The sequence below is a fragment of the Bubalus bubalis genome, chromosome 6 (assembly GCF_019923935.1).
Source record: "Bubalus bubalis isolate 160015118507 breed Murrah chromosome 6, NDDB_SH_1, whole genome shotgun sequence".
Classification (NCBI taxonomy): Eukaryota; Metazoa; Chordata; class Mammalia; order Artiodactyla; family Bovidae; genus Bubalus; species Bubalus bubalis.
In genome coordinates this window covers 57,954,585-57,982,203 of record NC_059162.1, presented here as the reverse complement: position 1 = coordinate 57,982,203, position 27,619 = coordinate 57,954,585, and the positions used below count along the sequence as shown (strand labels likewise).

The following is a 27,619-nucleotide window of genomic DNA, read 5'->3' as shown; positions in this document are numbered from 1 at the left end:
CCCATCCTGCTTGACCAGAAAGCCTCGTCTGAGAACTCAGGCAGCTGTAGAGTCCATACTACAGCCTTGCTCAGGTAGGAAGCCAAGCCAGCAGAGCAGGGAATCTGAGCAGTGACCCTGGGCAGGCTTGGAGTCCAGTCTAAGTTAAATACTTCCCAGCTGTGGAGTCCAGCTAACAGCCCTATTCAGCAACAGTTTCACCTACAGCCTGTCCAACTATAAAAACAGCCTGTAACCTCACCCAGGCAATGTAACTCCATCCTACCATGGAGTATTATCTGTGGGATGCAGCTGGACGCTCCACTTAATCAGAGAGCCTGGCAAGTGACCTCATCCAACAGAGAAGCATAGCCAGTGCCCTAACTGATTACAAAGCAACTCTGTTCAAACCTGGGGCACAGCCTGTAGCTCCATTCAACTGTGGAGCCATGTTTGCAGCTCTACCTGAATATGGGGTCCTACCAGGGCCACATCTGGCTAGAGAGTATAACATGAGGCCTTGCCTAATTGCAGAATCCAACAAGTGCTACTGTCCTTCCAGGGAACATAGCCTGAGATCATACCCTACCAGAGGTAACTTCAGAAGTCAGCTAATGGCCCCATCTGACCATGGAACCGAGCCAGCATACCTACCCAACCAGGGTGCCTATTTAGTGGCCCCACTACTATGTGGAGACTAGCCAGGTGGCCAACCCAACAGCAGAGACCAGCCAGTGGCAACTCTCCTGTTGCTTCACAATATGGGTAGGGACCCCACTAAACTGGAGATCTCAGTAGCAAGCTGTGCCTGCCCACAAACACTATAAGCAGACCCATCCAGTTTCCTCAAGCAAAGAGATTGGTGAAGGTCCTTCTTTGCCAAAACAAACCTATAAAATCTGGAAGAGGAGATCACTTACTCAAATGTGCAAACAACAATGCAAGAATATTATGATCATAAAAAAAAACAGGTAAATATAACAAAATCAAAAGAAACTTAAAATACTGCAATAATTGAAATGGAAGTCTGTGAACTGTCTAACAAAGAATTGAGAATAGTGTGTTAGTTGTGCCTGACTCTTTGTGACTCCATGGACTGTAACCCTCCAGGCTCCTCTGTCCATGGAATTCTCCAAGGAAGAATTGTTATTCAGCTGCTAAGTTGTGTTCAACTCTTTGCAACCCCATGGACTGCAACACACCAGGCAAGAAAATTCCTCTTAGAAAAGTGCAGTGAACTTCAAGAATACATAGACAGATAACTAAATGAAATTAGGAAAACAATGTATGAGAAGTTCAACAAAGAAATAGAAATCATGAGAATAAACAAAACAAAAATCCTAGAGATAAATACCATGATTGAATTGAAGAATTCAACAGTTCCAACAGCAGACCTAACCAAGCAGAAGAATCAATGAACTCAAAGATAAGTGATTTTAATTATCACAAAGAGCAAAAAGAAAAAAGACCAGGATACTTATGGGAAAGCATCAAGTAGGACAATATTGTGCAAATACCAGGAGAATAAAAAAAGAAATGAACAGAAAGAATATTTAAAGATATAATGGCTGACAACATCCCAAACTTGGGGAGAGAAATAGTTGTCCAGATTTTTGAGGCTCAAAGGATCCCAAATAGGTTGAATCCAAAAAGGGCTACTTTGAGACACATTATAGTCAACACTCAGTACCTGCAGGTTTCACAACTGCAGAGTCAAACAATGAAAATATTAATAATATCAATATTTTTATTAATATTATAAAAATATTAAATACAAATATTTTTTAAACATTCCAGAAAGTTGCAAAACTTGAATTTGCCATGCAATGACAATGGTTTACATAGCATCTATACTGTATTTATAACATATTTACATAGTATTTATTTTACTAGTATATAAGTAATCTAGAGGTGATTTAAAGTATACAGGAGAATGTAGGTAGGTTATATGCAACTACTATGCCATATTATGTAAAGGACTCAAGCATCTGAAGAGTTTGGTATCTGTGGCAGTCCTGGAACCAATCTCCCGTGGAAACGGAGGGATGACTGTAATTATGCCATCAAAGCAAAGAGAGAATTTTAAAAGTAGCAAGAGAAATGTGACTCATCACATATAACAGCCCAAATAAAACTATAAGTAGGTTTCTCAGTACATATTTTACAGACCTGGAGAAAATGAGATAACATCTTTATAATACGGGAAGAAAAACAAAACCCTCTTAATGAAGAACACTATACCCAGAACTCGGAGAAGGCAGTGGCACCCCACTCCAGTACTCTTGCCTGAAAAATCCCATGGACGGAGGAGTCTGGTAGACTGCAGTCCATGGGGTTGCTAAGAGTCGGACATGACTGAGCAACTTCACTTTCACTTTTCACTTTCATGCATTGGAGAAGGAAATGGCAACCCACTCCAGTGTTCTTGCCTGGAGAATCCCAGGGACGGGGGAGCCTGGTGGGCTGCCGTCTCTGGGGTCACACAGAGTCGGACACAACTAAAGTGACACAGCAGCAGCAGCATACCCAGAACTGTTCTTCAGGAATAAAGGAGTGATAAAGAGTTGCCCAAACAACCCAAAGCTGAAGAGTTCATCACCACTAAACCTGCCTTACAGAAAAACGCTAAAGGGCATTCTTGAAGCTGAAATAAAACAATGTACCATTGTAATCATTTAGTAATATTTATGTATATATATATCAAATCAACATGTCATATACTATAAACTTATATATGTCAATTATATCTCAAAGTGAGAGAAAAAATTAAGAAGTTCAATAGCCTGTGTGACATATGGGAAAAGGATCTTTTTTCCTTGGATGTTAGGAAGGCTGATAATCAGTGCCTGGTTTGTCCCTCACTCAAGCCATAATTCTACACTTTCAAACACCAAATGGACAGGGGGTCAAGAATGTCTGTGTATGATTCACACGTGTGTGTGTGTGTGTGTGTGTGTGTGTGTAGAAGGCTGAGTTCACTGAGTATTGAACCCAGCGGTACTCACCGGAGGGCCCATCAGACCTGGTCCACCCAAAGGCCCTGTGGTCCCTGGTAAGCCTGTCTCTCCTTTTTCTCCATCCTCTCCAGGAAGTCCCCTTCCTCCTGGGTTCCCCTATAACCCAGAAAAAAATTTTAAGGAAAAGAAAGTAGTGAAATAATTATACCATGCAATAAGGAGATTTTTTCTGGCACATAGGAAATTAAGTATAATAGTTTAAAGATTTCTCAAAAACATCTACCTTAATCATAATGTGAAAAGCATAATTTACCTTCAATCCATCTTTACCCTGTAGACCTTCTTCTCCAGGAGCTCCTGGTTCACCCTATTTGGCAGCAGAAAATAATATCTATTATGTTGTTAAATCATTTATCCTAATTTTTATTTTTTGCTCCTCATATCCATAGAAGTAGCAGTTTTATGTACATTTATTCCTACTTCTACTTTATTTATAAGGACTACCTGACAATATAATAAACATGATTTAATTTGCCCAGAATAACTCTGAAGATGATATAAAGAGTTATAGCACTGTAAACTCAAATAAGAGGGTCCTGGAATATTAACAACTTTAAGATAATTAAGGGTAATATATATTCATTTGGTAGCTTTGGAAACAGACACCTACATCTACATTTCTTAAAGCCTGTAAATCCTGAATCTCATAAAATTATAGTAGCTTGCTTTTCTGAATTTACATGGATTAATACAACTTAATTCAGTTAAAATCAGTGCACCAGATTTTTAGGTCTGTGTTTTCTCTCTTACACAGGAGAAGCAACATTCAGAGCATGCCCTGGTACATTTGGAAGCTGTCTTCCCAGCTTAGAACTTGCAGAAGTAAATGTAGAGCTACACTTTATGAAGTGATTAAAGAAGTACTAGTTCTCCTGTGACCTGAACCATTTAAAAATAAATTAATCAGTGTCTTCATTGCTGCCCATTGATCTCACTGCTGATACTTCCATTACCCTCACCTCATACTGTCTGTGCCCCTGAAAAAAAGAGGAAAAATGAACAAGAAAGGAATTGGATGCAAAAAACATCTCCCAACTTTACCTCTCAGTAAAAAAGAAAAAAAAGAAAGTCTCTTAAAATTATCTTGGCCCCTGTTATCTTGGGAAAAAACTTACCATAGCTTAAATGAACCACTGTCTGTATTAGAATGTAAGCTATCTCATTATAATTATCTAGTTATTTCTTTGAAACGTATTAACTTTGCATGCCTTTAGTTTTTTGTTTTTCTAAACACAAATTATGTTTCAATGCCTTATCTGTTCTTGCTAGGTCAAGAAATAGCATGAGAGCTGATCATTAGTATTTGTGAATTTCTTCTTCATGCTAACATCACTGACATGCACAGTGACCCCACGCATTTGGCAAGGTCTCTGCTGAGTACACCTGATTCTGAGAAAAGAATGTGTGAGGTTAGGGCTCTCAATGCTATTAAATAATAATGTGAAGAGTTTAGCATGCAGCTTTTCAAATTACGAAATAAAGATAAACGTTTTCTACACTACAAGAGAAGTTTCCTATACAATCGTTTAAGTCTTTACACTGAGTTTTCAATCTCTAAGATAGGTGGACCAGTGCATCAAAACGGTTTCTAGTAGACACTTACCCATAACCCTGGCTCCCCAGCAGCTCCAACACTGCCCACAGGTCCAACATCTCCCTGAAGAAACAAAGAGGAAGATTAAACTCCTTTATACTAAAACTGCATGTCTAATAATTATGGAGGGCATATTATAAAGATAGGGGTTACAAAACAATGTTCGTTCCTTTTCCTCAGATTATTTATAATAATTTTGCTTTTTTATTTGTGCTCGTGCATGCTCAGTCACTTCGGTCATGTCTGACTCTCCGTGACCCCATGGACTGCAGCCCGCCAGACTCCTGTGTCCATGGGATTCTCCAGGCAAGGATACTGGAGTGGGTTGCCATTTCCTTATCCATTTCATTTGTATTCCTTCCCATATATATATGTATATATATATATTTAAGTACTCTTGCCTGGAAAATCCCATGGATGGAGGAGCCTGGTAGGCTGCTGTCCATGGGGTCGTGAAGAGTTGGACACAACTGAAGCGACTTAGCAGCAGCATACATATATATGCATTTATATAGATAAGCAAATAATATTTTTGACTCATTTGAGAACACTTTTTATTTTTATCTACTATTCTTTACCTGCTTCCAAGATGGTGGGTGTTCACCACAATATGGCAAACATAGTGGTCAGTGGTGAAAGGTTTGAGACCCTCTCCTTGACTATTAAGGGCTGTTACCTTTGTGCCTGGCTCGCCTTGCAGACCAGATTCTCCTTCAGTACCTGGTGGTCCCTAGAAGAGAATGATTTGGCACATTGTACACATTTCTTCACCAATATAAAGTCAATAACAACCTCATAAGAAGATGGTAGTAATCTTCAGTCCAAGGATGGAATATCTATATCCAGGAAAGGATTCTTGTTGTCTCTTTATAAACTTCATGGCATAAGACCAGATAATTTCTGGGACTTTGAAGAGTTCAAATGCTAAAACAGTACCACCAGAAATCAGGACTTCTTAGACCAGTTTCTTCTAATCCTTCCTCTCACCCTTTAATCTTTGGTTTCGAAAACTACTTCCCATTTCCTCTTTAATTTTCTACCCTCATATCCTTACTAGTCTCTATGTTTTTCACTTTGTATTCTTCCTCCCATTTATTTTCATCCCTCTTGGAATATACTTCCTGAAAAAAAAATTCACTTTCTTTATTGGTTTTATAAAACATATCACACAAAGAAGATATGAATTACATATATACATATGTATGGCATTGTTTTCCCATTCTCATTTCACAGGTGGGTCCATTGGGAAGCTTTTGATTGAAGCTTTTATCTTGAAAACATATAACTTGTAATCTCTAGTTACCTATAAGCATGGTGCTCCTGTAATCACTGTTGTATTTTTGTCTCTTGGAGATATTTATCTTGTTTTTGAGCCTACTGTGCATGCTTCTGTTTTCTCTTCTTTCTCACTCTTTTTCTTCTCTTTTCTCTCAGTCTATGTGTATGTATGTGTACTTATATACCCAATTACGAACACATATATATGCATTCTATATCCCCATATTTTCAGAGTACAGGTGTAGTTTAAAGCATTAACCTATGATACTAATACAGTTTGATCAGAAGTTTCCTGTTTGCCTTTTGTCTTCTAGGGATTCCCTCAATAGTTCTGATCCATGGGTGATAAACCTCCTTATAATTATTAGAGATTAAAATGTCTCTTATGATGTTACAGTATTTTAGATGAGAAGTTGTTTTCTATCTTGACTCAGCTTCCACAATCCATATTCACTTTGCTTTTTTGAAAATAAAAGGTATAGTGCACAATAGTACAGATGACCCACTCCCCAGAGGCAACTACTTTACAAAACAATTTTTGCTTTTAGTTTTCCTAATAATCAAGAAATATCCCTCTACTTCTTGATGTATTATCTTGCTAAAAGTTTAGTTTCCTTAAAACTCTCTCCCTTTTACCATAATTTCACCAATTTTTGGAATAATTATATTATTTAAAATTTTCCATTGGTTACCTTTGCGACTTTACTGTTACAAGAGACAGCATATTACAGAACTTAAGAGGAAGGACCATGAAGTGAGACTGCCTGAGCTTCTGCTCTGCTTCAGAAATTATAGGATTTAATACTCTATCCTAAGGTTAAAATTCTCTCTCAAGACAGAATTCCAACTCTCTTCAGATTTCTTCCATATCAAAACTGCTCTTAATCTCCTAGACCTCATCTAGTCCCCAGTTTCACCCAATCTGTCAGCACCCCTTGGCTTTTTTATTCTTAGGCTAAATCCAAGGGTTGATCTTCTGATCTCAGTGGTACCTGCTTCCTTACGCCAATCTTGGAGTAGCACGTTGAATTCCCTTCTCTATTTCCATTCCAAGTTGAGTATCAATGGAAAAATTATACTCCTGTGCAAAGTGGCATCATTACATATTGAGAGGTACAGTGACTAAGAGACTGGGTTCCCTAAATGTGAATGTGGGCTCTGCCACTACTACTACCTACTGCTCTTGAACAAGTTGCTTAACCATTTCATGTCTCAATTTCCTCATTTGTAGAATGAGAATAACTGTATTACCTCACTGAGTATTGTGAGAATTTATTAATATGATAAAATACATAGATACTGCTAGGCAAATAGAAATTTCTCTGAAATTGCTACCTATTATTAACCACATCATTATTAATCTAATGCAAATTCAAAGTCTCCCACTTCAGCTTGACTTTTAGTAAGGTATACTTGCTTTTACATGTCTTTAACCATTCTTCTCAAACACTATTCTTTTTTTTGGCCACACCATGGCATATGCCATCTTTGTTTCTGACCAGGGATCAAATCCATACCCCCTGCATTGGAAGTATGAAGTCTGAACCACTGGACTGCCAGGAAAGTTCCCTCAATCACTCTTCTGGCATATTTTCCTTAATGGATCTACTCAATCCCTACTTTGTATCACAACAGAATCATCTCCTACTCTGTTAACAACAACAACAACACTTCAAGTTATGAGCTATGACTTCTCTCTGCTTTCTTTAGGTCCAAAGGATGTAGCATAGTATAGGTTATCAGCACTGGCTTTTGAATCAGGTTTGGATTCAAAACCAATGTCTGCTTCTTGTTAATCATTTACCTTGGGCAAAGTAGCAGATTATGATGAACATTCTTCTTACTTGTCTCAGGAAAGAATATTGCCATCCATTCTGTTGCACCTAGAAATCTGGAAATAATTTTTGACTTCTCTTTTCCCTTTGCTTTTCATATCCCACAAATATGCAGTTTCTCCAGAATTTATACAATAAACATTTCTCAAATCCATCTCCTTCTCACATAGTTCAGACCTCTATCATTTCTTACCTAGTTCAATGCAACAGCCTTTTAGAAGGTATACATGTCTGCATTCTTGACTTCTTAAATATAGCCTCCTTGAGGCTGCTAAAATGATCTTCCAAAGATACACAAGACTTTATCACTGCCCAGTGCCCTTAGAGTGACTTACTATAGCCCATAAGGTATAAAAGTTTAGGGACTTCCCTGGTGGTCCAGTGGCTAGGACTGCACTCTCAATGCAGGGTGCTTAGGTTCAATCTCTGGTCAGAAAACTAGATCCCTCATGCTGCAACTAAGAGCCTGCATGCCAGAACTAAAGATCCCACATGCTGCAACGAAGACCTGGCACAGCCAAATAAATATTTAGGGAAAAAAAAGATAAATGTTCAAGCTTCTTCACAAGTATGTAAGACTTTTGTATTTGACCCAATCATTTCTCTATAATTTCATCTATCCTTACTCCTTATTCTGACTTTAAGAATCTCTACTGCCTCATGTTTGCATGTTCCTCCTCATACTATGCTGTGTACATAGAAAAAGGCTGTGTACCCTTATTCTCTCTTTTCTTATGGTTAACTCATACTTGGGCTTCTCTGGTGGCTCAGTAGTAAAGAACCCGCCTGCCAAAATAGGAGATGGGGGTTCAGGAATTGAAGAAGATCCCCTGGAGAAGGACATGGTAACCCACTTCAGTATTCTTGCCTGGAAATTCTCAGAGACAGAGGAGACTGGCAGGCCATAGTCAGTGGGGTTGCAAAGGAGTCAAACATGACTTAGTAACTAAACAACAAACTCATACTCATTCCTTAAAACTCAGTACCCTCCCTTTATCTCAACACAGACAAGTCTTTTCCCCCTTATCCAGTTATGGCTATGTACCCCCTGCTGTACTCTTATAAAGTCCTGTGAATGTCTCCATCATTGGGTCTAACAGATTGAAGTATAATCATCTTTTACATGATTATCTTCTGGAATAGATTATAAACTGCTGATGGAGTCAGGGATCATATCTCAGCCACACTTGGATTTTCAGTGAATACACAGTGCATAGCAAAAAGGCACTGCATAATCACAGGATTAGAGGAGGAGAACAGTTTTATTGGAATGTGGCTGAACAGGTCTGCAGAGGTTAGACAATGCAGAACACTGTTTCACATGTTAAGTAATTGGCATTTTATTAAAGACTGAGAGCTGATAAAAATTTTCAAGGACAAGGAAGATATGACAAAGATACACTGGCAACAAATAGCTAAGGAATAATAGCAGCTGAAGGAGACATGGAATAAGGAGCATTGGCAATAGGAACACAAAGAAAACGAAAGAGTTGAGACACTGGTGGGAGCTTATTAAAGGGAAAGCACAGCAGATTGGACAGGATGAAGGAGGAAGAGGAGTTTGGGAAAGCTCTCAGTTTGAGGTTACTGGACATAGGGGCATCTTTCAGTGAGATGAGAATAAAAAGAATAACAGTGTGAAAGTGATGGGTTTGCTTTAGATATTTTGAATTTGAGAACTTTGTAGGCTATCTAGGTGCATATATAGAAGACAACAGGAAATCAATAATTAAAGCCAAAGGGAAAGGCCTAAAAGCTCTAATAGAGCTATTAGATAGCTTTTCTAATGCCTTTTCCTTTTCCAGGGGATCTTCTTCAATTCCTGAACCCCCATCTCCTGTTTTGGCAGGCGGATTCTTTACTACGGAGCCACCAGAGAAGCCCAAGTAACCATATGAAAACAGAGAAAAAAGAGAAGGGTACACAGCATAGTATGAGGAGGAACATGCAAACATGAGGCAGTAGAGATTCTTAAAGTCAAAATAAGGAGTAAGGATAGATGAAGTTATAGACAAATGATTGGGTCAAATAAAAAAGTCTTACATACTTGTGCAGAAGCTTGAACATTTATCTTTTTTTTTCCCCTAAATATTTATTTGGCTGTGCCAGATCTTTGTTGCAGCATGTGGGATCTTTAGTTCTGGCACACAGGCTCTTAGCTGCAGCATGAGGGATCTAGTTTACTGACCAGAGATTGCACCCTGCATTGAGAGTGCAGAGAATGTTCATCATAATCATAATTATCATCATGGGGTTGATGGGGCTGATTATGATCTGCACATCATAATCATAATCATCATAATGTTCATCATAATCTGCTACTTTGCCCAAGGTAAATGGTTAACAAGTAGCAGACATTGGTTTTGAATCCAAACCTGATTCAAAAGCCAGTGCTGATAACCTATACTATGCTACATCCTCTGAACCTAAAGAAAGCAGAGAAAAGTCATAGTTCATAACTTGAAGTGTTGTTGTTGTTGTTAACAGAGTAGGAGACGATTCTGTTGTGATACAAAGTAGGGATTGAGTAGATCCATTAAGAAAAATATGCCAGAAGAGTGATTGAGGGAACTTTCCTGGCAGTCCAGTGGTTCAGACTTCATACTTCCAATGCAGGGGGTATGGATTTGATCCCTGGTCAGAAATAAAGATGGCACATGCCATGGTGTGGCCAAAAGGAGCCATAAGGAGCTTATTATTCTAAAATATATCTTGAATGAGTCACTTTTCAATATTCTTCTATAATGGAGTGAAGGGCTATCAACATTAACTCTAAATCAGTAAAGAGAAAGTTATATTTACTTTTTGTTCTGTTATTTAAATGAACTGTTAAGAGAAAGTTACATGTATAAAATTAGGCTCATACAACAGTTATCCCTGCTTTTAATAGAACTTGAGATTTTATTTTCTGAATATTAAATAAAGTACTATAAAATTTCTTCAAAATATATATCTAAGATATCAACTTTACCTTTGAAAAGTCTTACAAAAAATACTGAGTACTGATGAACCAACAAGAAACAACCCCAAGAAAAATTACCTCAGCACCCATTTCTCCAGGAGGTCCAGCATCACCTTGTGGTCCTCGTGGTCCCTATATTAAAACAAAATTTAAGATGTGAGAGACAAAGTTCACTCTATATTTCAATTAATATGTGCATATAATTATAATATATCATATCTAACAAAACATAATACATTTATCAATGTATTACTTTACTCTGTATAGTGAAGTGAATTTGTTCAATCGTGTCCGACTCTTTGCGACCCCATGGACTGTAGCCTACTACACTCCTCCGTCCATGGGATTTTTCAGGCAAGAGTACTGGAGTGGGTTGCCATTTCCTTCTCCAGAGGATCATACTAAGCTTTTGGTCTTTCTGAAAAATAGTACAAAGAAGGTGATTTTTAGATTCAGAAAATTATAAGATAGTTAAAATTCTATGAGCTTATATTCCATCACAATTTTGTACACACTTCACTTTAAAAAAATGTATTCATAGGAAAAATGTTGTGACATGGTTATCTTAAAATGTTTTTCTAAGTTGTTGTATTAATGTTCATTTAAAGTATTCAAAAAGTATGGAAACTACAAAAAGAAACAGATTAAGTAAATCATCTGTAATTCTACAGAGATGACCCAGGGATCAAACCCAGGTCTCCCGTACTGTAGAGAGATGCTTTACCGTCTGAGCCACCAGGGAAGTCCCTTACTCTGTATAAACAAAATTAAATCTTTAGTTGACTCATCTTTTTTTGTTAATAATATTAAGCTTTGTTTGGATTCAAAGGAAAAGGAAAGAAAGGATGTACCTTTTCATGTTTTCATTCCCTAAATCACTCATTCATTCAATAAGCATTTAATATAGTGCCTAGGGCTTCCAGAATTATCTTATTTAATGAGTATAACAATCATGTGCATGTGTGTCATTAGTGGTGTCAACTCTTTGTGACCCATGACCCATAGCCCACCAGGCTCCTCTGCCCATGGGATCTTCCAGACAAGAATACTGAGTGGGTTGCCATTTCCTCCTCCAGGGGATCTTTCCAACCCAGGGATTGAACCCGTGTCTCTTGCATTGAGCAGGTGGATTCTTTACCAACTGCACCACCTGGGAACCTCCCATGACAATCATAGATCTACTTAATATTCCTGAAAAATATATGGCAAACAAAGTAGCATTTTTTAAGAAGCAAATATATGGTCTCCAATGAAATGAAAATATGCTTGAGTTTGCTAGATGGTATATTTTATCACAGTAGTGAGTCCAGTTGAACAATTCTTCTATTTCATATGAATAACTGTAACAATGTTTACATGGGATAATCACTAGGGTGCAATAAAATGCATGTGGGACATTTATGGAGATCTTTCCCCTGTAATACTTAATAGTATAAGTAAATAAACACTGAATAATTAGTGTGTGAAGCCATTTAACTATCCAAAATTACTTTAGATAGATTAACACTTGTTCAGTAAGTATTATTCACTCAGTCGTGTCTGACTCTTTGCAGCCCCATGGACTGTAGCCGGCCAGGCTCCTCTGTCCATGGGATTACCCAGGGAAGAATAGAGGAGAGGGGTGCAATTTCCTTCTCCAGAACACTTATTTGGCAACTGCAATTTAATGCTATGTTTCCAGCCACCCAAAGAAGGTGTTTGCAATTTTTTGTCTCTCTGAAAGATAGTACAAAGAAGATGATTTTTAGATTCAGAAAATTATAAGATAGCTAAAATTCTATGAGCTTATATTCCATCACAATTTTGTACACACTTCACTTTAAAAAATGTATTAATAGGGAAAAAATTGTGACATGGTTATCTTAAAATGTTTTTCTAAGTTGTTGTATTAATGTTCATTTAAAATATTCAAAAAGTATGGAAACTACAAAAAGAAACAGATTAAGTAAATCATCTGTAATTCTGTCCACAGAGATGACACTGTAAATATACTTCCATATTTCCTTCTAGTTCTTTTGTGGGAACATATTTATAAATAACTGTATCTGTTTAATATTTAAGAGTATATTATAAATGCAAAAATTTCATATTATAAATATTTCACAACAAATTTGTTCAATAGCTATATAATATTATATTCCATTTAACATTCTGCAGTACTATGATTTAATAATTTTCTTAATGCTAGGCAGTTATATTGTTTTTAATTCTTCTTTACAATAAAAGTTTGCTTTATAGGCTTTATTATATACAAGTTAGACTGTAAGTAAATGTTAAGTCTGTTACATCAGAAAATATTGCCAAATAATTGAGATAAATATTTGAATTAGAATTAAAAGGTTGGTATGTAGGTATCACAAATTTTCTTACTCAACAGCACAGCCATTAAAGGTTTTAAGAAGTCACTAATATTTTTCAATTATGGTTTATTACATGTTATGCACAGTATTTCACAATTTATGGATTCTCCTCAGAATGTTGTTTTATCCTAGCAGAAACACACTGAGAGAAACATGATAGCATTATTTGCTCATAACATCAAGTCAACTTTCAGAAAGGCTGTAAAAATTAACGTTCCACAATATATAAAATTAGAATCTATTTCATTAAATTCATACCAGCATAGAATATTATTTTATCAATAAGTTATTTTTTAAGTTCTTCATCATTGACGGACCACCTAGTATCTTAAAATTTTATGTTTGAGGTTGAATATTCAGTCATTTGTTTATCAGATTTTTGTAATATTCTACATGTTGCCTGATCATGCTCTTTGCCCATGTATTTTGGGAGTCATTTAAAAAATTTTGTAGAGTTCTTTATATGTTGTGGACATTAACTCTTTCCTGTCCTGTTTTACTGCTAACATCTGCCCAGTTTGTGACTTGTCATTTTATTTTAAAAATATAATGTTAAAGATAACTTTGCCCCCTAAATATGTTCATTATAGAACACTTGAAAATACATAAAAGTAAAAATTACCCCAAACCACCATTTAACTCTTTTAACATTTAGTGTATCTCCTAAAATCTGTTTTTTTATAATTGTATTTACTTATTTTTGGTTGCACTGGGCCTTTGCTGCTACATGTGGGCTTCCTCTAGTTGCAGCAAGTGAGGGCTACTCTGCATTGTGGTATGTGGGCTTCTCGTTGTGGTGACTTCTCTTGTTACGAAGCACGGGCTCTAGGCACACGAGTTTCAGCAGTTGTGGTTCAGTTTCAATGAGAGAGAACCTACTGATACTTCAAGCCACAACCTTAGAAACCATACTTCAGATATTTCACATACTTTACATCTTTCTCCTGTTGATTTTATCTCATTTGGAATATTTTATACCTACTTTTTTCTCTACTAATAAAAAAAGTTCTATTGTATCTTATCTGGACTGTTGTAACAGAAAGGCTTCCTTGGTCCATTCCTATTTGGTTTGGGTGAGATTTATGAAACAATAAGACAATCATACAATTAGCCCTATCCCTTCAGTGATATCCCTTTGGTTTTAGGCTAAAAATACATATCTTGGGAATGGGGCTTATAGAGTTGCATGTGTTTTGTCCCCTGCCTCCCTTTCCATCCTCATCTTGTACTTACTTCCCACTCGATTCCCTGTGTCAGTCACACTGGCCTTCTTTTAGATCTTCAGATTAATATTTAAGGCTTTCTCCCAGGTCATGACTTCTCTCTGGAATGACTTTTCCCCATATTTGCTTAAGTAACCCACTCTTCATCCTTCAGTTCACAGCACAAATTCTCCTCTTCCAGAAGTTTCCCTAACCCTAGATTAAGATGGTTTATTTTGTTATACATTCCCTTAGATTTTACTAGGTAGCTCAAATATGTGAAACAAAGCCCATCACACCCATTACAAATTGCTTTATATTTTATTTACCAGAGCCACTGACCCTGGGACCTGAATGTCAATTTTTAAGCTTTTTCAGCCATTTAGTCACTTACAGTTACAACAGTAAATCTTTTTTTGTATAAAACTTGATATTATCTCTGTTGTTGCCATAGCTCCGTGGATAATGCTTATCGTGACTTAAATGCATTCTTTATTAAGATTAGTTTTACTGTTGTTTCACTTCAGCTAATATTACCAGCTAAATGATTACATCATTGGGTATATTACCTTTTGGTTAGTGCTGTTTAACAAATATTCACTAGATAGATAAATATGCCAGATATTGTAACAGGAAAGAGGATGGCAAAGACAAAAAAAAAAGGTCTCTGACTTCAAGGAGCTATCGTCTCTTTAGAAGACAGAGATATTTAGATATTTGCATGATTTTTGATCAAATAAATATTAGAATTGGGAAGGCAGGTTAAGAGATACAAACCAGAGAAAACTGAGAAGAATTTAGTTTGATAAAATCAGTATCACATTTAAGATTCTATATTTGGAAAAATTATACACATAGCCAAATCTTTACTTATTGTTTGAAGAGCTTATCCCACAGGTTAAATATATAAAGCAGGAAATGAACACAGAAGGGTAAGAATAGTTCTTCGACTATTAGAATTTTCCCCTTCATACTAGCTAAATGAACTGTGCAAAAACCACTTATAAACTTTTGTGTCATGTGATGGATAAGATCAACCACACAGTAGTTTCAAAGACTATTTGTATTGTAAATCTTAGGAGCATGTTACTGCACATTACAGCTGATACCATTAGCCAGAAGAATGACTTCATAGGCAATAAAGAATATATTGTGAGAAAGAAGGTGTGGCAAGGTATTTCATTTTCACAGTTCATTTTCTATGGAAAATCTATAACTGAGTCCTATGTATGAAAATGTCATGTAAGTTTTTGAATTATTGACCTACTAGCATTTCTGTCAAGTTTCCACATTTTGGCCCATTATGTGTAGAGTCTGGCTTCTCTATATGGTCTTTTATTATAGAGTTGCCCTCATAAGTGTGATTTTGTGTGTGTGTATGTGTTGGGGGAGTATAATAATTATTATATAAACAGCAAGCTGTTAAGAAAAAAATTCTGAGAGTCAATAAAACAGAATTATATTTGTTGAAAATAGAAATACATGAAGTTTTAATGGTTTCAGATAAACAGAACCAAATTTGACTTTATGAAACCAGGAAGGCACTATAAATTATCTTCACAGCAAAAATATTCATCCTTATAATTAACTGCACATGATAAATGTTGATTTCAAAAACATACCAGCCACAGAACAACAGAGCAATAATAAGAGACAGGTAAAATACATTATGAGAAAAACACAATTAGAAACACATAAAAATATACTTACCGGTTCTCCTGTAAGTCCCCTGTCTCCAGTAGTCCCTGGGGGTCCTTGCAAACCCTGAATAAACAAAGGTAAAGCTTAGAGAAAAAATGATGTTTGAAAATGTTTTAGTTTTCATACCTCAGCTTTCTTTTACAATCCTCCCATCTGATTTTTCTATCTTTATCTATTCTTTATTTTTTATTTTGTGTTAAAATACGTATCACATATAATCCACCATTTTAATAATTTTAAAGTGTACAGTATGTGTAAATTTAGAGTACTGTGGCATTAAGTATATTCACATTGTTGTGTTCACCATTATTACCACCATCCACTTTCAGAATTTTTTTTATCTTCCCAAACTGAAACTCTGTACCCATTAAATAGCTCCCTATCCCCCACCCGCCTCCCCTGGCAACCACAATTCTACTTTCTGTCTCTATGAATTTGACTTAAAGTAGTCAAAGTAGGTGGAGAAGGCAATGGCAACCTACTCCAGTACTCTTGCCTGGAAAATCCCACGGGCGGAGGAGCCTGGTGGGCTGCCGTCTATGGGGTCGCACAGAGTCAGACACGATTGAAGCGACTTAGCAGCAGCAGCGGCAGTCAAAGTAGGTAATTAAAGGGTCTTATATACATGGAATCATACAATATTTCTTTTGTGTCTGGCTTATTTCATGTAGCATAAAGATCCATCCATTTGTAATATGTGTCAAGCCTTCCTTCCTTTTTAAGGTTGAATAATATTTGGCTGTATGTATATACCACATTTTGTTTATCCATTAATCATCAATAAACAATTCAGGTTTTCTACACTTTGGTTATTATGTCTAACACTCCTATAAATGTTAATATATGAGTATTTGTTTGTATCTGTACTTTACACTCTTTGGGGCACCTAGAAGTGAGTTATATGGGTTGATGGATTAATATATAATTCTATGTTCAACAATTTGAGGAGCTGGGCAAACTGCTTTCCACAGCAGCCCCACCGTTTTACATTCCCACCAGCATGGCACAAGGATTCCTATTTCTCCACATCCTTGTCAGCACTGATTATTTTTTCTTCATATATAGGTGTAGGGGTGTGTGTGTGTGTGTGTGTATGTGAGATAATAGTTACCCTGGGTGGGAAGTGGTATCTCAGTGTGGTCTTGATTTGCATTTCCCTAAAGATGAGTCATACTGAGAATCTTTTTATGTATTTATTGGCCATTTATAGATCTCCTTTAAAGGAATGGTTACTCAAGTCCTTTTGCTCATTTTGCCATTGTTGTTTATTATTCTGTCCATGAGTCATAGAAGTTTTTTATATCTGTGTGTATGCTCAGTCACTCATATCCAACTCTTTGTGATCATGGACTGTAGACTGCCAGGCTCCTCTGTCCATGGGATTTTCCAGGCAAGAAATAAAGAAGTGTGACTTATGCTCTTATAGCCTGGGAAGGCACAAGGGTCTCAGAACCTAATGACCAGAAATGATCAAATTGGACCTCTCCAGTGTTCTTTATTTTATCCCATTTTTACACCATGCTATCCACGGTAACATAAAATAGAATCTTGGACATGGAGGTATATTCTAAAATGATATGTAAAGTGAAAATTGCTCTGTCATATCCTACTCTTTGTGACCCCATGAACTGTAGCCTGTCAGGCTCCTCTGTCCATGGAATTCTCCAGGCAAGAACACTGGAGTGGGTAGCCGTTTCCTTCTCCAGGGCATCCTCCCAACCCATGAATCTAACCCAGGTCTCCTATATTGCAGGATTCTTTATTGTCTGAGAAACCAGGGCTATAAAACTCTAAATCTAATTCCAGGTCCTCTTTGATCCTTCCATTCAAAGTATAACTGAGCATGTACTGTGTACCAGATACTGATGATTACTAATGATATATAAAATACTGCCCTTATCTATTTGCAATTTGCTACTCCTACTCTTCTAAATTATTGCCTTTGGGAAGTTTGGCAATTATATAGCAGATCACAATTATCCTTTTATCTTAAATTTAAAATCTAAAAATTGATATTAAATTGGAAGATATTAAAAATTTCCAGGAACAAAGAATCTAAGTTATAATCATCAATGCTATGTTTAGTTACATATGATTGTCTGATTAGAGAAAGTAGTTGTTGTTGTTTGGCTGCTCAGTTGTGTATGACTCTCTTGTGACCCCGTGGACTGTAGGGGCTTCTCCGTCCATGGGATTTTCCAGGCAAGACTACTGGAGAGAGTTGCCATTTCCTTCTCCAGGAGATCTTCCCAACCCAGGAATTGAACCCGCGTCCTGCATTGCAGGTGGATTCTTTACTGCTGAGCCATTGGTGAAGCGATTAGAGAAAGGCAGATTTGTAAAATCTTGTGGACGCTCATCTGACTAAGACCATATTTCAGTCATGAAAATCACATGTTACCCATATACTCCTAAATTAAGACCAGATCAGTATAAGGGATCCCTCTATGCCTGATACACCATTTGAAACATAAAGCACTTAGAACCTTAAATAATACTCGCCCAATTTGCTTTGTAAAGTGTGACTGGACACAATATTAAGCTTGATATGTATTTTTAATACTGCTAATGCTGCATAAATGCTGTTTGGCAAAGCTATGAAATGATCTAAATGGACCCTAATTATTTTTATCAGAGATGAAAAAGGAAAGAACAAGCTGGCACAAAGTAAAAATTCCTTTTAAGGCTTTTCAGATTCCCTTTAAGGCTATAAGGCTACTGAAATACCTTATCTGTAGTACAACTCCTTGCTCCATGATGCACATCAGCAATGCTGCCAGCGGTGCCAGGAGGATAATGGCTATAGTGGTTGCTATTTATTGAGGGCCTGTGCTAGGAACATAATGAGCATGATTTTTTTTTATAACTATAAATGTATCGCATTTTACTGATAGGAAAACTGAAGTTCAGAAGGGTCAAATAATTTGTACTAAGTCAATACAGCTGTAAGTGGAAGAACCAGAAACTGGTTTTGAATATGTCTGATTCCAGTGTCAAGGTCTTTCACTATACTAAACTGCTTTTTACTTATTTCCATGAGAAATGAAACATTCAGTGCCCTTCTATTTTAAATAATCACGTGTAGGTTTGTATTGGTACATCAGACTCTAAGTTGACCAGACAAGGTTAAAAGCACTTAACAGAGATTTCAGCAGCCATCTACTCACAAAAGAGAGAAAACTTGGAGTTTGATCACCAAGTTAAATGCCTGACAAATTAAAAAACAAACAATACTTTTCAAAGAAATATAACAGACTTTAGAGTCTCCACAATGAATAAGTCAAAATATTCAAGATATAGTTTAAAATTACTTGACAGGGAAAATTTCCCATATTTATAAGAAAAGGCAATTAATGGAAACCAGATTCAAGATAATACAGATTTTAGTAGGATCACACAACATTTTTAAAGTAGTTAATACTGCAGCCATGAAATTAAAAGACGCTTACTCCTTGGAAGGAAAGTTATGACCAACCAGATAGCATATTCAAAAGCAGAGACATTACTTTGCCAACAAAGGTCCGTCTAGTCAAGGCTATGGCTTTTCCTGTGGTCATGTATGGATGTGAGAGTTGGACTGTGAAGAAAGCTGAGTGCCGAAGAATTGATGCTTTTGAACTGCGGTGTTGGAGAAGACTCTTGAGAGTCCCTTGGACTGCAAGGAGATTCAACCAGTCCATTCTGAAGGAGATCAGTCCTGGGATTTCTTTGGAAGGAATGATGCTAAAGCTGAAACTCCAGTACTTTGGCCACCTCATGCGAAGAGTTGACTCATTGGAAAAGACTCTGATGCTGGGAGGGATTGGGGGCAGGAGGAGAAGGGGATGACAGAGGATGAGATGGCTGGATGGCATCACTGACTCGATAGACGTGAGTCTGAGTGAACTCTGGGAGTTGGTGATGGACAGGGAGGCCTGGCATGCTGCAATTCACGGGGTCGCAAAAAGTTGGACACGACTGAGCGACTGAACTGAACTGAACTGAATATAAAAATGCTCACTCATGTAAATAAAAATGCTCACTCATATAAATAAAAATGTACTTATGATAAACAGGAAATCTCAGAATAAAAAGAGTGCCTATAAAAAGAAACAATGACAATTATAGAACTGAAAACTAAATATCCAAATAAAAGTTTAAAATAAAATATCAAGAATAAAATTAAAAGGGCTTCCTTAACAAGTTAGGGAAGATAGATTTAGGTTATCCATTTTAAAAAAAAAAAACAAACAAACAGGAAGAAGACAGACTGAATTAGGAATGATAGGGCCCCAGGGATCTAAGGTAATCAGAATGAATAACATATATTTAACTAGAATACAAGAAGGAAAGAAGAGAGAAAATTGGGTAGAAAAAATTTTTGAAAAAAAAAAAATGTTTTAATTTCCAAATTTCGTGAAAGCTAATTTACACATAAAAAAAAATCAGCAAACCTCAAGCTGGATAAATGTGAAGAAAACTCATCTAGGCACATCACAAACTGCTGCTGCTGCTAAGTCGCTTCAGTCATGTCTGACCCTGTGCGACCCCATAGACGGCAGCCCACCAGGCTTCCCCGTCCCTGGGATTCTCCAGGCAAGAACACTGGAGTGGGTTGCCATTTCCTTCTCCAATGCATGAAAGCGAAAAGTGAAAGTGAAGTCACTTAGTCCTGTCCTACTCTTTGCGACCCCATGGACTGCAGCCTACCAGGCTCCTCCATCCATGGGATTTTCCAGGCAAGAGTACGAGAATGGGTTGCCATTGCCTTCTCCCACAATCAAACTACTGAAAACCAAAGATAAAGAGAGAATCTTGAAAACAGTCAGAGAAAAATGATACATTATATGCAGGGGAATAATGATAAAGGTAAGTGTAGACCACTCTTCAGAAATAATGCAGGCCAAAAATAAATGGCATGTCATTTTTACAGCACTGAATGGAATCAGTACTGAATGGAAGCAAAACAAAACAAAACAAAACTTTGTTGACCCAGAATTCTGTAATCAGTGAAAATATCCTTCAAGAATAAAGGTGAAATAAAGAAAAATTAAGAGAATTCATCACTAAAAGAGCTTGACTATAAGAAATCTAAAGGAAGTTCTACAGGCTTCAGGGAAATATACCTCTTAGAAATGTGCATATATAGAAAGAATTAAGAGCACCAGAAAGAGTAAATGCATAGATACATTTAAAAATCACTACTTTCCTTCTAAATATCTCTAAAACATGTATTTAATTTATAGTAAAACAAAAAGTATTCTATTTATATTAGAGTAGAATTTTAACTTTGAAATATGGGGTTTATAACATATATAGAAATGTAATACATAAAACAAGTATAGCATGTAAGACAGGATGCTGGTAAACAAATTTATATGGCCACAAATTTCTTACTATTATGTTAAGTATTACTACATTAACTCTAAGTAGACATTAGAACCTTAGGCTGTGACCCCTAAATCAGTTTTTGGGAAACTACAGTCGGAGTGCCAAATTTGGATCATCACCTGATTTTGTAAATAATTTTTTTGAACAATCATGCTCATTCTTTGGGAGAAGGCAATGGTATCCCACTCTAGTACTCTTGCCTGGAAAATCCCATGGATGGAGGAGCCTGGTAGGCTGCAGTCTATGGGGTCGCTAAGAGTCGGACACGACTGAGTGACTTCCCTTTCACTTTTCACTTTCATGCATTGGAGAAGGAAATGGCAACCCACTCCAGTATTCTTGCCTGGAGAATCCCAGGGACGGGGGAGCCTCTTGGGCTGCCGTCTCTGGGGTCGCACAGAGTCAGACACAACTGAAGCAACTTAGCATTAGCAGCAGCAGCTCATTCTTTATGTACTGTCTATGGTTGCTTTCACACTATGACACTAGAGCTGAGTAGTTGCACCAGAGACCACATGGCCACAAAGCCTAAAATATTCTGTGGCTCTTTACAGAGATAGTTTGCTGACTTCTGACCTAGAATAACCACTTAAAAGTAATAATGAAAAGAAGTATAGTTAAAAAGTCAATAACTGAATTAAAATGGAGTTCTCAAAGTTATCCACTGCCCAAAGAAGGCACTCCGGGAGATGGTGAAAGACAGGGAAGCCTGGCATGCTACAGTCCATGGGGTCACAAAGAATTGGACGCTCCTGAGCGACTGAACAACAATGAAGAAGGCACTGAACACCACCACCATGACAAAGGAAAAACTGTCATAAAATGGGAGGCCTAAATGCAGCTACCTCAATAACTACATTAGGTGGAAATGGAGCCAATACTAATTAAAAGGCAGAGGTTGTCAGGATGAATTTAAAGGCAAGATATAACTTTAAGACACTCACTTTAAACATCAAGGTACAGATAGCTTGAAAATAAATGAATGAAAAACATATGCCATGCAAACAGAGAGACTCATATCAAATAAAGTAGATTTCAAAATAAAAAGTATTACCAGAAAGAGGAACGTTTTATGATAATAAAAGGGTCCGTTGATTGGGAAGACATAATAACCATATGCAAATACTCTAAAAATAGTTTCAAAATGTATAAAGCAGAATCTGAAAGAATTAGAGTCATAGACAAATACAAAAATCGAAGGTAGAGGATTTAATACCCCTATCTCATTAACTGAAAGAGTATCTGTATAAAAATCAATGATGAATGAACTGTTTATAGTTTCTTTTATGAGATTTAGAAAACTAATAAGTTATGTGGACTTTATCACCTTAATAACACAATGCATCATGTCCTTTCTTCTTGATTCTCTGAGTCAGGTATACACACAGACAGAAGAAAAGTATAGGAAATAACATTGGCCCATAGACAAATATGGATAAGGTCAGTTTTCATCCAATTCCAAAGAAGAGCAATATCAAAGAATGCTCAAACTACTGCACAATTACACTCATTTCACAAGCAAGCAAGTTAATGCTCAAAATTCTCCAAGCTACGTTTCAATAGTATGTGAACTGAGAACTTCCAAACGTACAAGATGGATTTAGAAAAGACAGAGGAATCAGAGATCAAATTGCCAACATCTATTAGATCACAGAAAATACAAGGGAATTCCAGAAAAACATCTACTTCTGCTTCATTGACTATGCTAAGGCCTTTGACTCACAACAAACTGTGGAAAACTCTTAAAGAGATGGGAACACCAGTCGCTTAACCTGTCTCCTGAGAAACGTGTAGGCAGGTCAAGAAGCAACAGTTAGAACCAGACATGGAATAATGGATTGGTTCCCAATTAGGAAAGAAGTACATCAAAGCTATATATTATCACCCTACTTATTTAACTTGTATGCAGAGTACATCATGCAAAATGCTGGGCCGGATGAAGCACAAGCTGGAATCAAGATTCCCAGGAGAAATATCAATAACCTCAGATATGCAGATGATACCACCCAAATGGAAGAAAGTGAAGAGGAAAATAAAAAGCCTCTTGATGATGGAGAAAGAGGAGAGTTAAAAAGCTGGCTTCAAACTCAACATTCAAAAAACTAAGATCATGGTATCTGGTCCCATCATTTCATGGCAAATAGACAGGGAAAAAATTAAAACAATAGCAGATTTTATTTCCTTGAGCTCTAAAATCACTGCAGGTGGTGACTGTAGCCCTGAAAGTAAAAGATGCTTCCTCCTTTGAAGAAAAGCTATGACAAACCTGGACAGTGCATTAAAAAGCAGAGACATCACTTTGCCAACAAAGGTCTGTATAGTCAAAGCTATGGCTTTTCCAGTAGTGATGCACAGATGTGAGAGTTGGACCATAAAGAAAGTTGAACGCTGAAGAACTGATGCTTTTGAATTGTGGTTCTGGAGAAGACTCTTGAGAGTCCCTTGGACTGCAAGGCAATCAAATCAGTCAATTCTAAATGAAATCAATCCTGAATATTCACTAGAAGGACTGATACTAAAGCTGAAGCTCCAATACTTTGACCACCTGATGTGAAGAGCTGACTCATTGGAAAAGATCCTGATGCTGGGAAAGATGGAAGGCAAATGGAGAAGATGGCAGTAGAGAATGAGATGGTTAGATAGCATCATTGACTCAGTGGACATGGGCTTGAGCACTGAGAGTGAAGGACAAGGAAGTCTGGTGTGCTACAGTCCATGGGGTTGCAAAGAGTTGGACATGACTGAGCAACTGAACAACAACATAACAAGTATACTTCTGTTTATTTGGACAAGCCGAGAACTATTATGTGCTAGCAATTTTCATTTAATACCTAGTTTTAGCATTATGACAATTTCAGTCAGTTCAGTTCAGTTCAGTTCAGTTGCTCAGTGGTGTCTGACTTTTTGCGACCCCATGGACTGCAGCATGCCAGGCTTTCCTGTCCATCACCAACTCCTGGAGCTTACTCAAACTCATGTCCATTAAGTCGGTGATGCCATCCAGCCATCTCATCCTCTGTTGTCCCCTTCTCCTCCCACCTTCAATCATTCCCAGCATCAGGGTCTTTTCAAATGAGTCAGTTCCTTGCATCAGGTGGCCAAAGTATTGGAGTTTCAGCTTCAGCATCAGTCCTTCCAATGAATATTTAGGACTGATTTCCTTTAGGATGGACTGGTTGGATCTCCTTGCTGCAAGGGACTCTCAAGAGTTTTCACCAACACCACAGTTCAAAAGCATCAGTTCCATGAGAATTTAGAGATGTCTATTTTACACATGAAGAATATATGATCTGAAAAGCTAACCAACCTAGCCAAGACAATACATTATTAGCAGTATGCACTAAAACAAAGGTCAATCCGACCTCCGGTGTATCTTTCTATTATAAGCACTGTCTGATTGTTGACAGTGAAAAAATGATTAGAGACACTGAGATTACTGTGCAGGATCAAATGTATCTGGGGGGCATCTGGATTTGTTGGATTGATTGATCCTAGCTTTCTTCAGGTCTCAAGTCTCTTTCAGTTCAATCAAGACCAAGGGGATGATGTATGTATAAATCTAAGTAAACCTCAACAGTTAGTATTAACTCATTTTGTACTGTCCTCTGCTAACGTAACTTTACTCTTGCAATAGTCTATGAGACTTGTTTGCTGTCAGCTAGTTAAGTTCTAGTAAGAACCATTTGGTTTCCTCAACCATTTTTGGTTGAGGAAACCAGGTATCTAATTTTATATTTATCCAGGCATATGTGATAAGCTGAACATGAAGGTAAAATCTAAGGAATGTCAACAGTGTACAATATGTGTAAGTAACTTAATTTCTCCTGTCTTCATTTTTCTAAAATAAGAAGAACAGATTTGAAAAATTCCCAATGTTTCCATTCATCACAAATATTAATTTTGTGTACAGTGCAGCAACATGGAAGAATCTCCAGAAACACTGTTTACATAAATAAATGTAAAATAAATGTAAACACTGTTTACATTTATACATCGATATATACTCAGATGATGAATATTAATACTCAGAAATAGTCTTTCAGAGTGACTTCAATTAATAATATAGTCTCACAAACAAGTTCTTTCCCTGGATACAACCGTTTTTCTCTAAGTCTCTGCTACTGTAGGTTTGACCACTGTCAAAAGCAATGCTATTATGGGAAACAACAGGCAGGGGGCAGCAGATTTCATAGGCGAGCAAGCGAATCCAGTGACTTCAGTGATAACTACTACAGCAACTAGAGCAATTTTGTCCTATCCTTTTCTGACTATTCAGTTGCCGTATATTTAAACTGTATAATTTTAAATTATACATATATGTATATAACAGATCAAAATGACATTAAAAACTATGCTTAAAATGAAATAAAAAACCCATATGTTTAAGCTCATGTATTCAAAATTATACATACATGTGTATGTGAATATATTTCTCTTTTTAAAAACATTGTCTTCCCTTCAATTAATATTGATAACCACAGAACTTATGTCCCAGAGAAAAAAACTGTATAATTCTGAGATTTCTGATGGTAGGAAAATATTTAGCATTATATGATACTAAAAACTCTTATAGTAGGGCCATGGGAAATATAAAGACACACACAGCTCCACACGCCAAGGGTCCAAACAACACAAGTTCAGTTAAAATGAAATCAGGCATGAGGCCTTAAAGAAGTTTCTTACATTAGCTTCATAATGTTTCATTATATTTATATGATATCACACTACTTTATCTTGAAATGGGTTTTACAGAAAAACTATCATAATCAGATGAAGTTAAAGTGTCAGTTACCACTATCAGTTTATAGATAGGTACAGAAAAGGCCCAGAATGAGTAAGCAATTTGCCCCAATGAAAGAATGACCTAAGGACTAAAGGAGGAAAATAACTGACATTCTCTTAGTCTAACATACTGATTACTAAACAAGAGTTGTATCAGAGGATAAAATGGGTAAAACATATTTATGGTTTGATTATTTTTAATTACTTACTGGTTTTCCTTGAACTCCTCTCTCTCCAGGGTTTCCAGTCTTACCCTACACAAGAAAGAAAATGCCTGGGTCAAGCAGCTCCCTCCTGAAATATGAATCACAGACCAAGAAAAATGGAAGATTTTATATGTTTATCATTAATGTGAAATATTTTACTACTCACAATAAGACCATGAGGCCCTCTTTTTCCTTGATCTCCTGTTTCACCCTAATAAGAATCAATAACAGGTGAGTTAATAAGAATGGGAATTATGGTCTTACACACATACACTCACATACCAAAAAAGTAAGACATTAAATGCATACTTCAAAAACACAAAGACACATTTCTGTGAGTACAGTGAAAACTTTATGTACGTTTCATAATTAGACTTAAAAATTAGAATCATACTTTTATAAGAAAATACATCAGTGTTTAGACAGGTAGGAAATACAGGCTCAAAAATATTTAACTGCATATGAAATGAGAAAATAAATGATTACCTTGGTACCTTGTATACCCTGTTCTCCTAAGGGACCATCTGGTCCTCTTGGTCCCTAGAGATGAAAAAAATATCCTGTTGTTAATTTTACCTGTTTCTTTTGTACTGTTATGAGTGAGTGAGTGACTGAAGTCGCTCAGTCGTGTCTGACTCTTTGCGACCCCGTGGACTGTAGCCAACCAGGCTCCTCCGTCCATGGGATTCTCCAGGCAGGAATACCGGAGGGGTTGCCATTTCCTTCTCCAGGGGATCTTCCTGACCCAGGGATCGAACCCAGGTCTCCCGCACTGCAGGCAGACACTTTAACCTTTGTACTGTTATGCATCTATACAAATGGAGATATTGCCCTCAATAGCTGACAAACTCCTTTTGCTTGTTTCTGGGCCCGGAACACAGTAAAGAATACAGCTGGGTATATGGGTGAACTCATTTGCATAGGAGAATCAGGCCAGTGTTTTCAAGATTTAATGCAAAATTGTAAATCAGATAACCAGAAAAACAGCTGATTGAGTTGTTGAGGCAGGCGGCTGTAATATAGATTTGTTATTTAAGTATTTTGTTTACCTTATCATTTACTCTACAGAAATCCAGAATTTATCCTAAAAACAACTGTAAAGTAACTTTAAAGTAGCTAGTTTGTCCAAACAGTCTTCTTGTTTTATATTTTTGGAATGGCACTCTTCTCACTACTTTATTAGGAAATGAATGCTGACTGCATGTTCTCTACCATGCACCTGCTTGACCTGAAAGATGGCCATGGGTACAGAAAAGGAACAGAAAATGCTGCTGAGAATGTTCATGTATGTTTAAAATTTCTGAGCTGTGTTGCTATCAATACTAAATGAGTA

The 27,619-nt window shown here is 36.9% G+C and overlaps 1 protein-coding gene across 6 annotated transcripts in view; it reads right to left on the bottom strand.

Moving 5' to 3' along the window:
* COL24A1 (collagen type XXIV alpha 1 chain) overlaps positions 1-27,619 on the bottom strand; it is a 397,241-nt gene that overhangs the window by 109,420 nt on the left and 260,202 nt on the right. For all 6 annotated transcript variants that reach the window (XM_044944759.2, XM_044944764.2, XM_044944763.2 and 3 more), the window contains exons 30-38: positions 26,773-26,826; positions 26,453-26,497; positions 26,290-26,334; positions 15,938-15,991; positions 10,744-10,797; positions 5,267-5,320; positions 4,600-4,653; positions 3,250-3,303; positions 2,985-3,092 (exon numbers count right to left, since the gene is read on the bottom strand). In XM_044944759.2, coding sequence (XP_044800694.1) covers positions 2,985-3,092; positions 3,250-3,303; positions 4,600-4,653; positions 5,267-5,320; positions 10,744-10,797; positions 15,938-15,991; positions 26,290-26,334; positions 26,453-26,497; positions 26,773-26,826 — 522 coding nt within the window. The remainder of the gene's footprint in view (positions 1-2,984; positions 3,093-3,249; positions 3,304-4,599; positions 4,654-5,266; positions 5,321-10,743; positions 10,798-15,937; positions 15,992-26,289; positions 26,335-26,452; positions 26,498-26,772; positions 26,827-27,619) is intronic.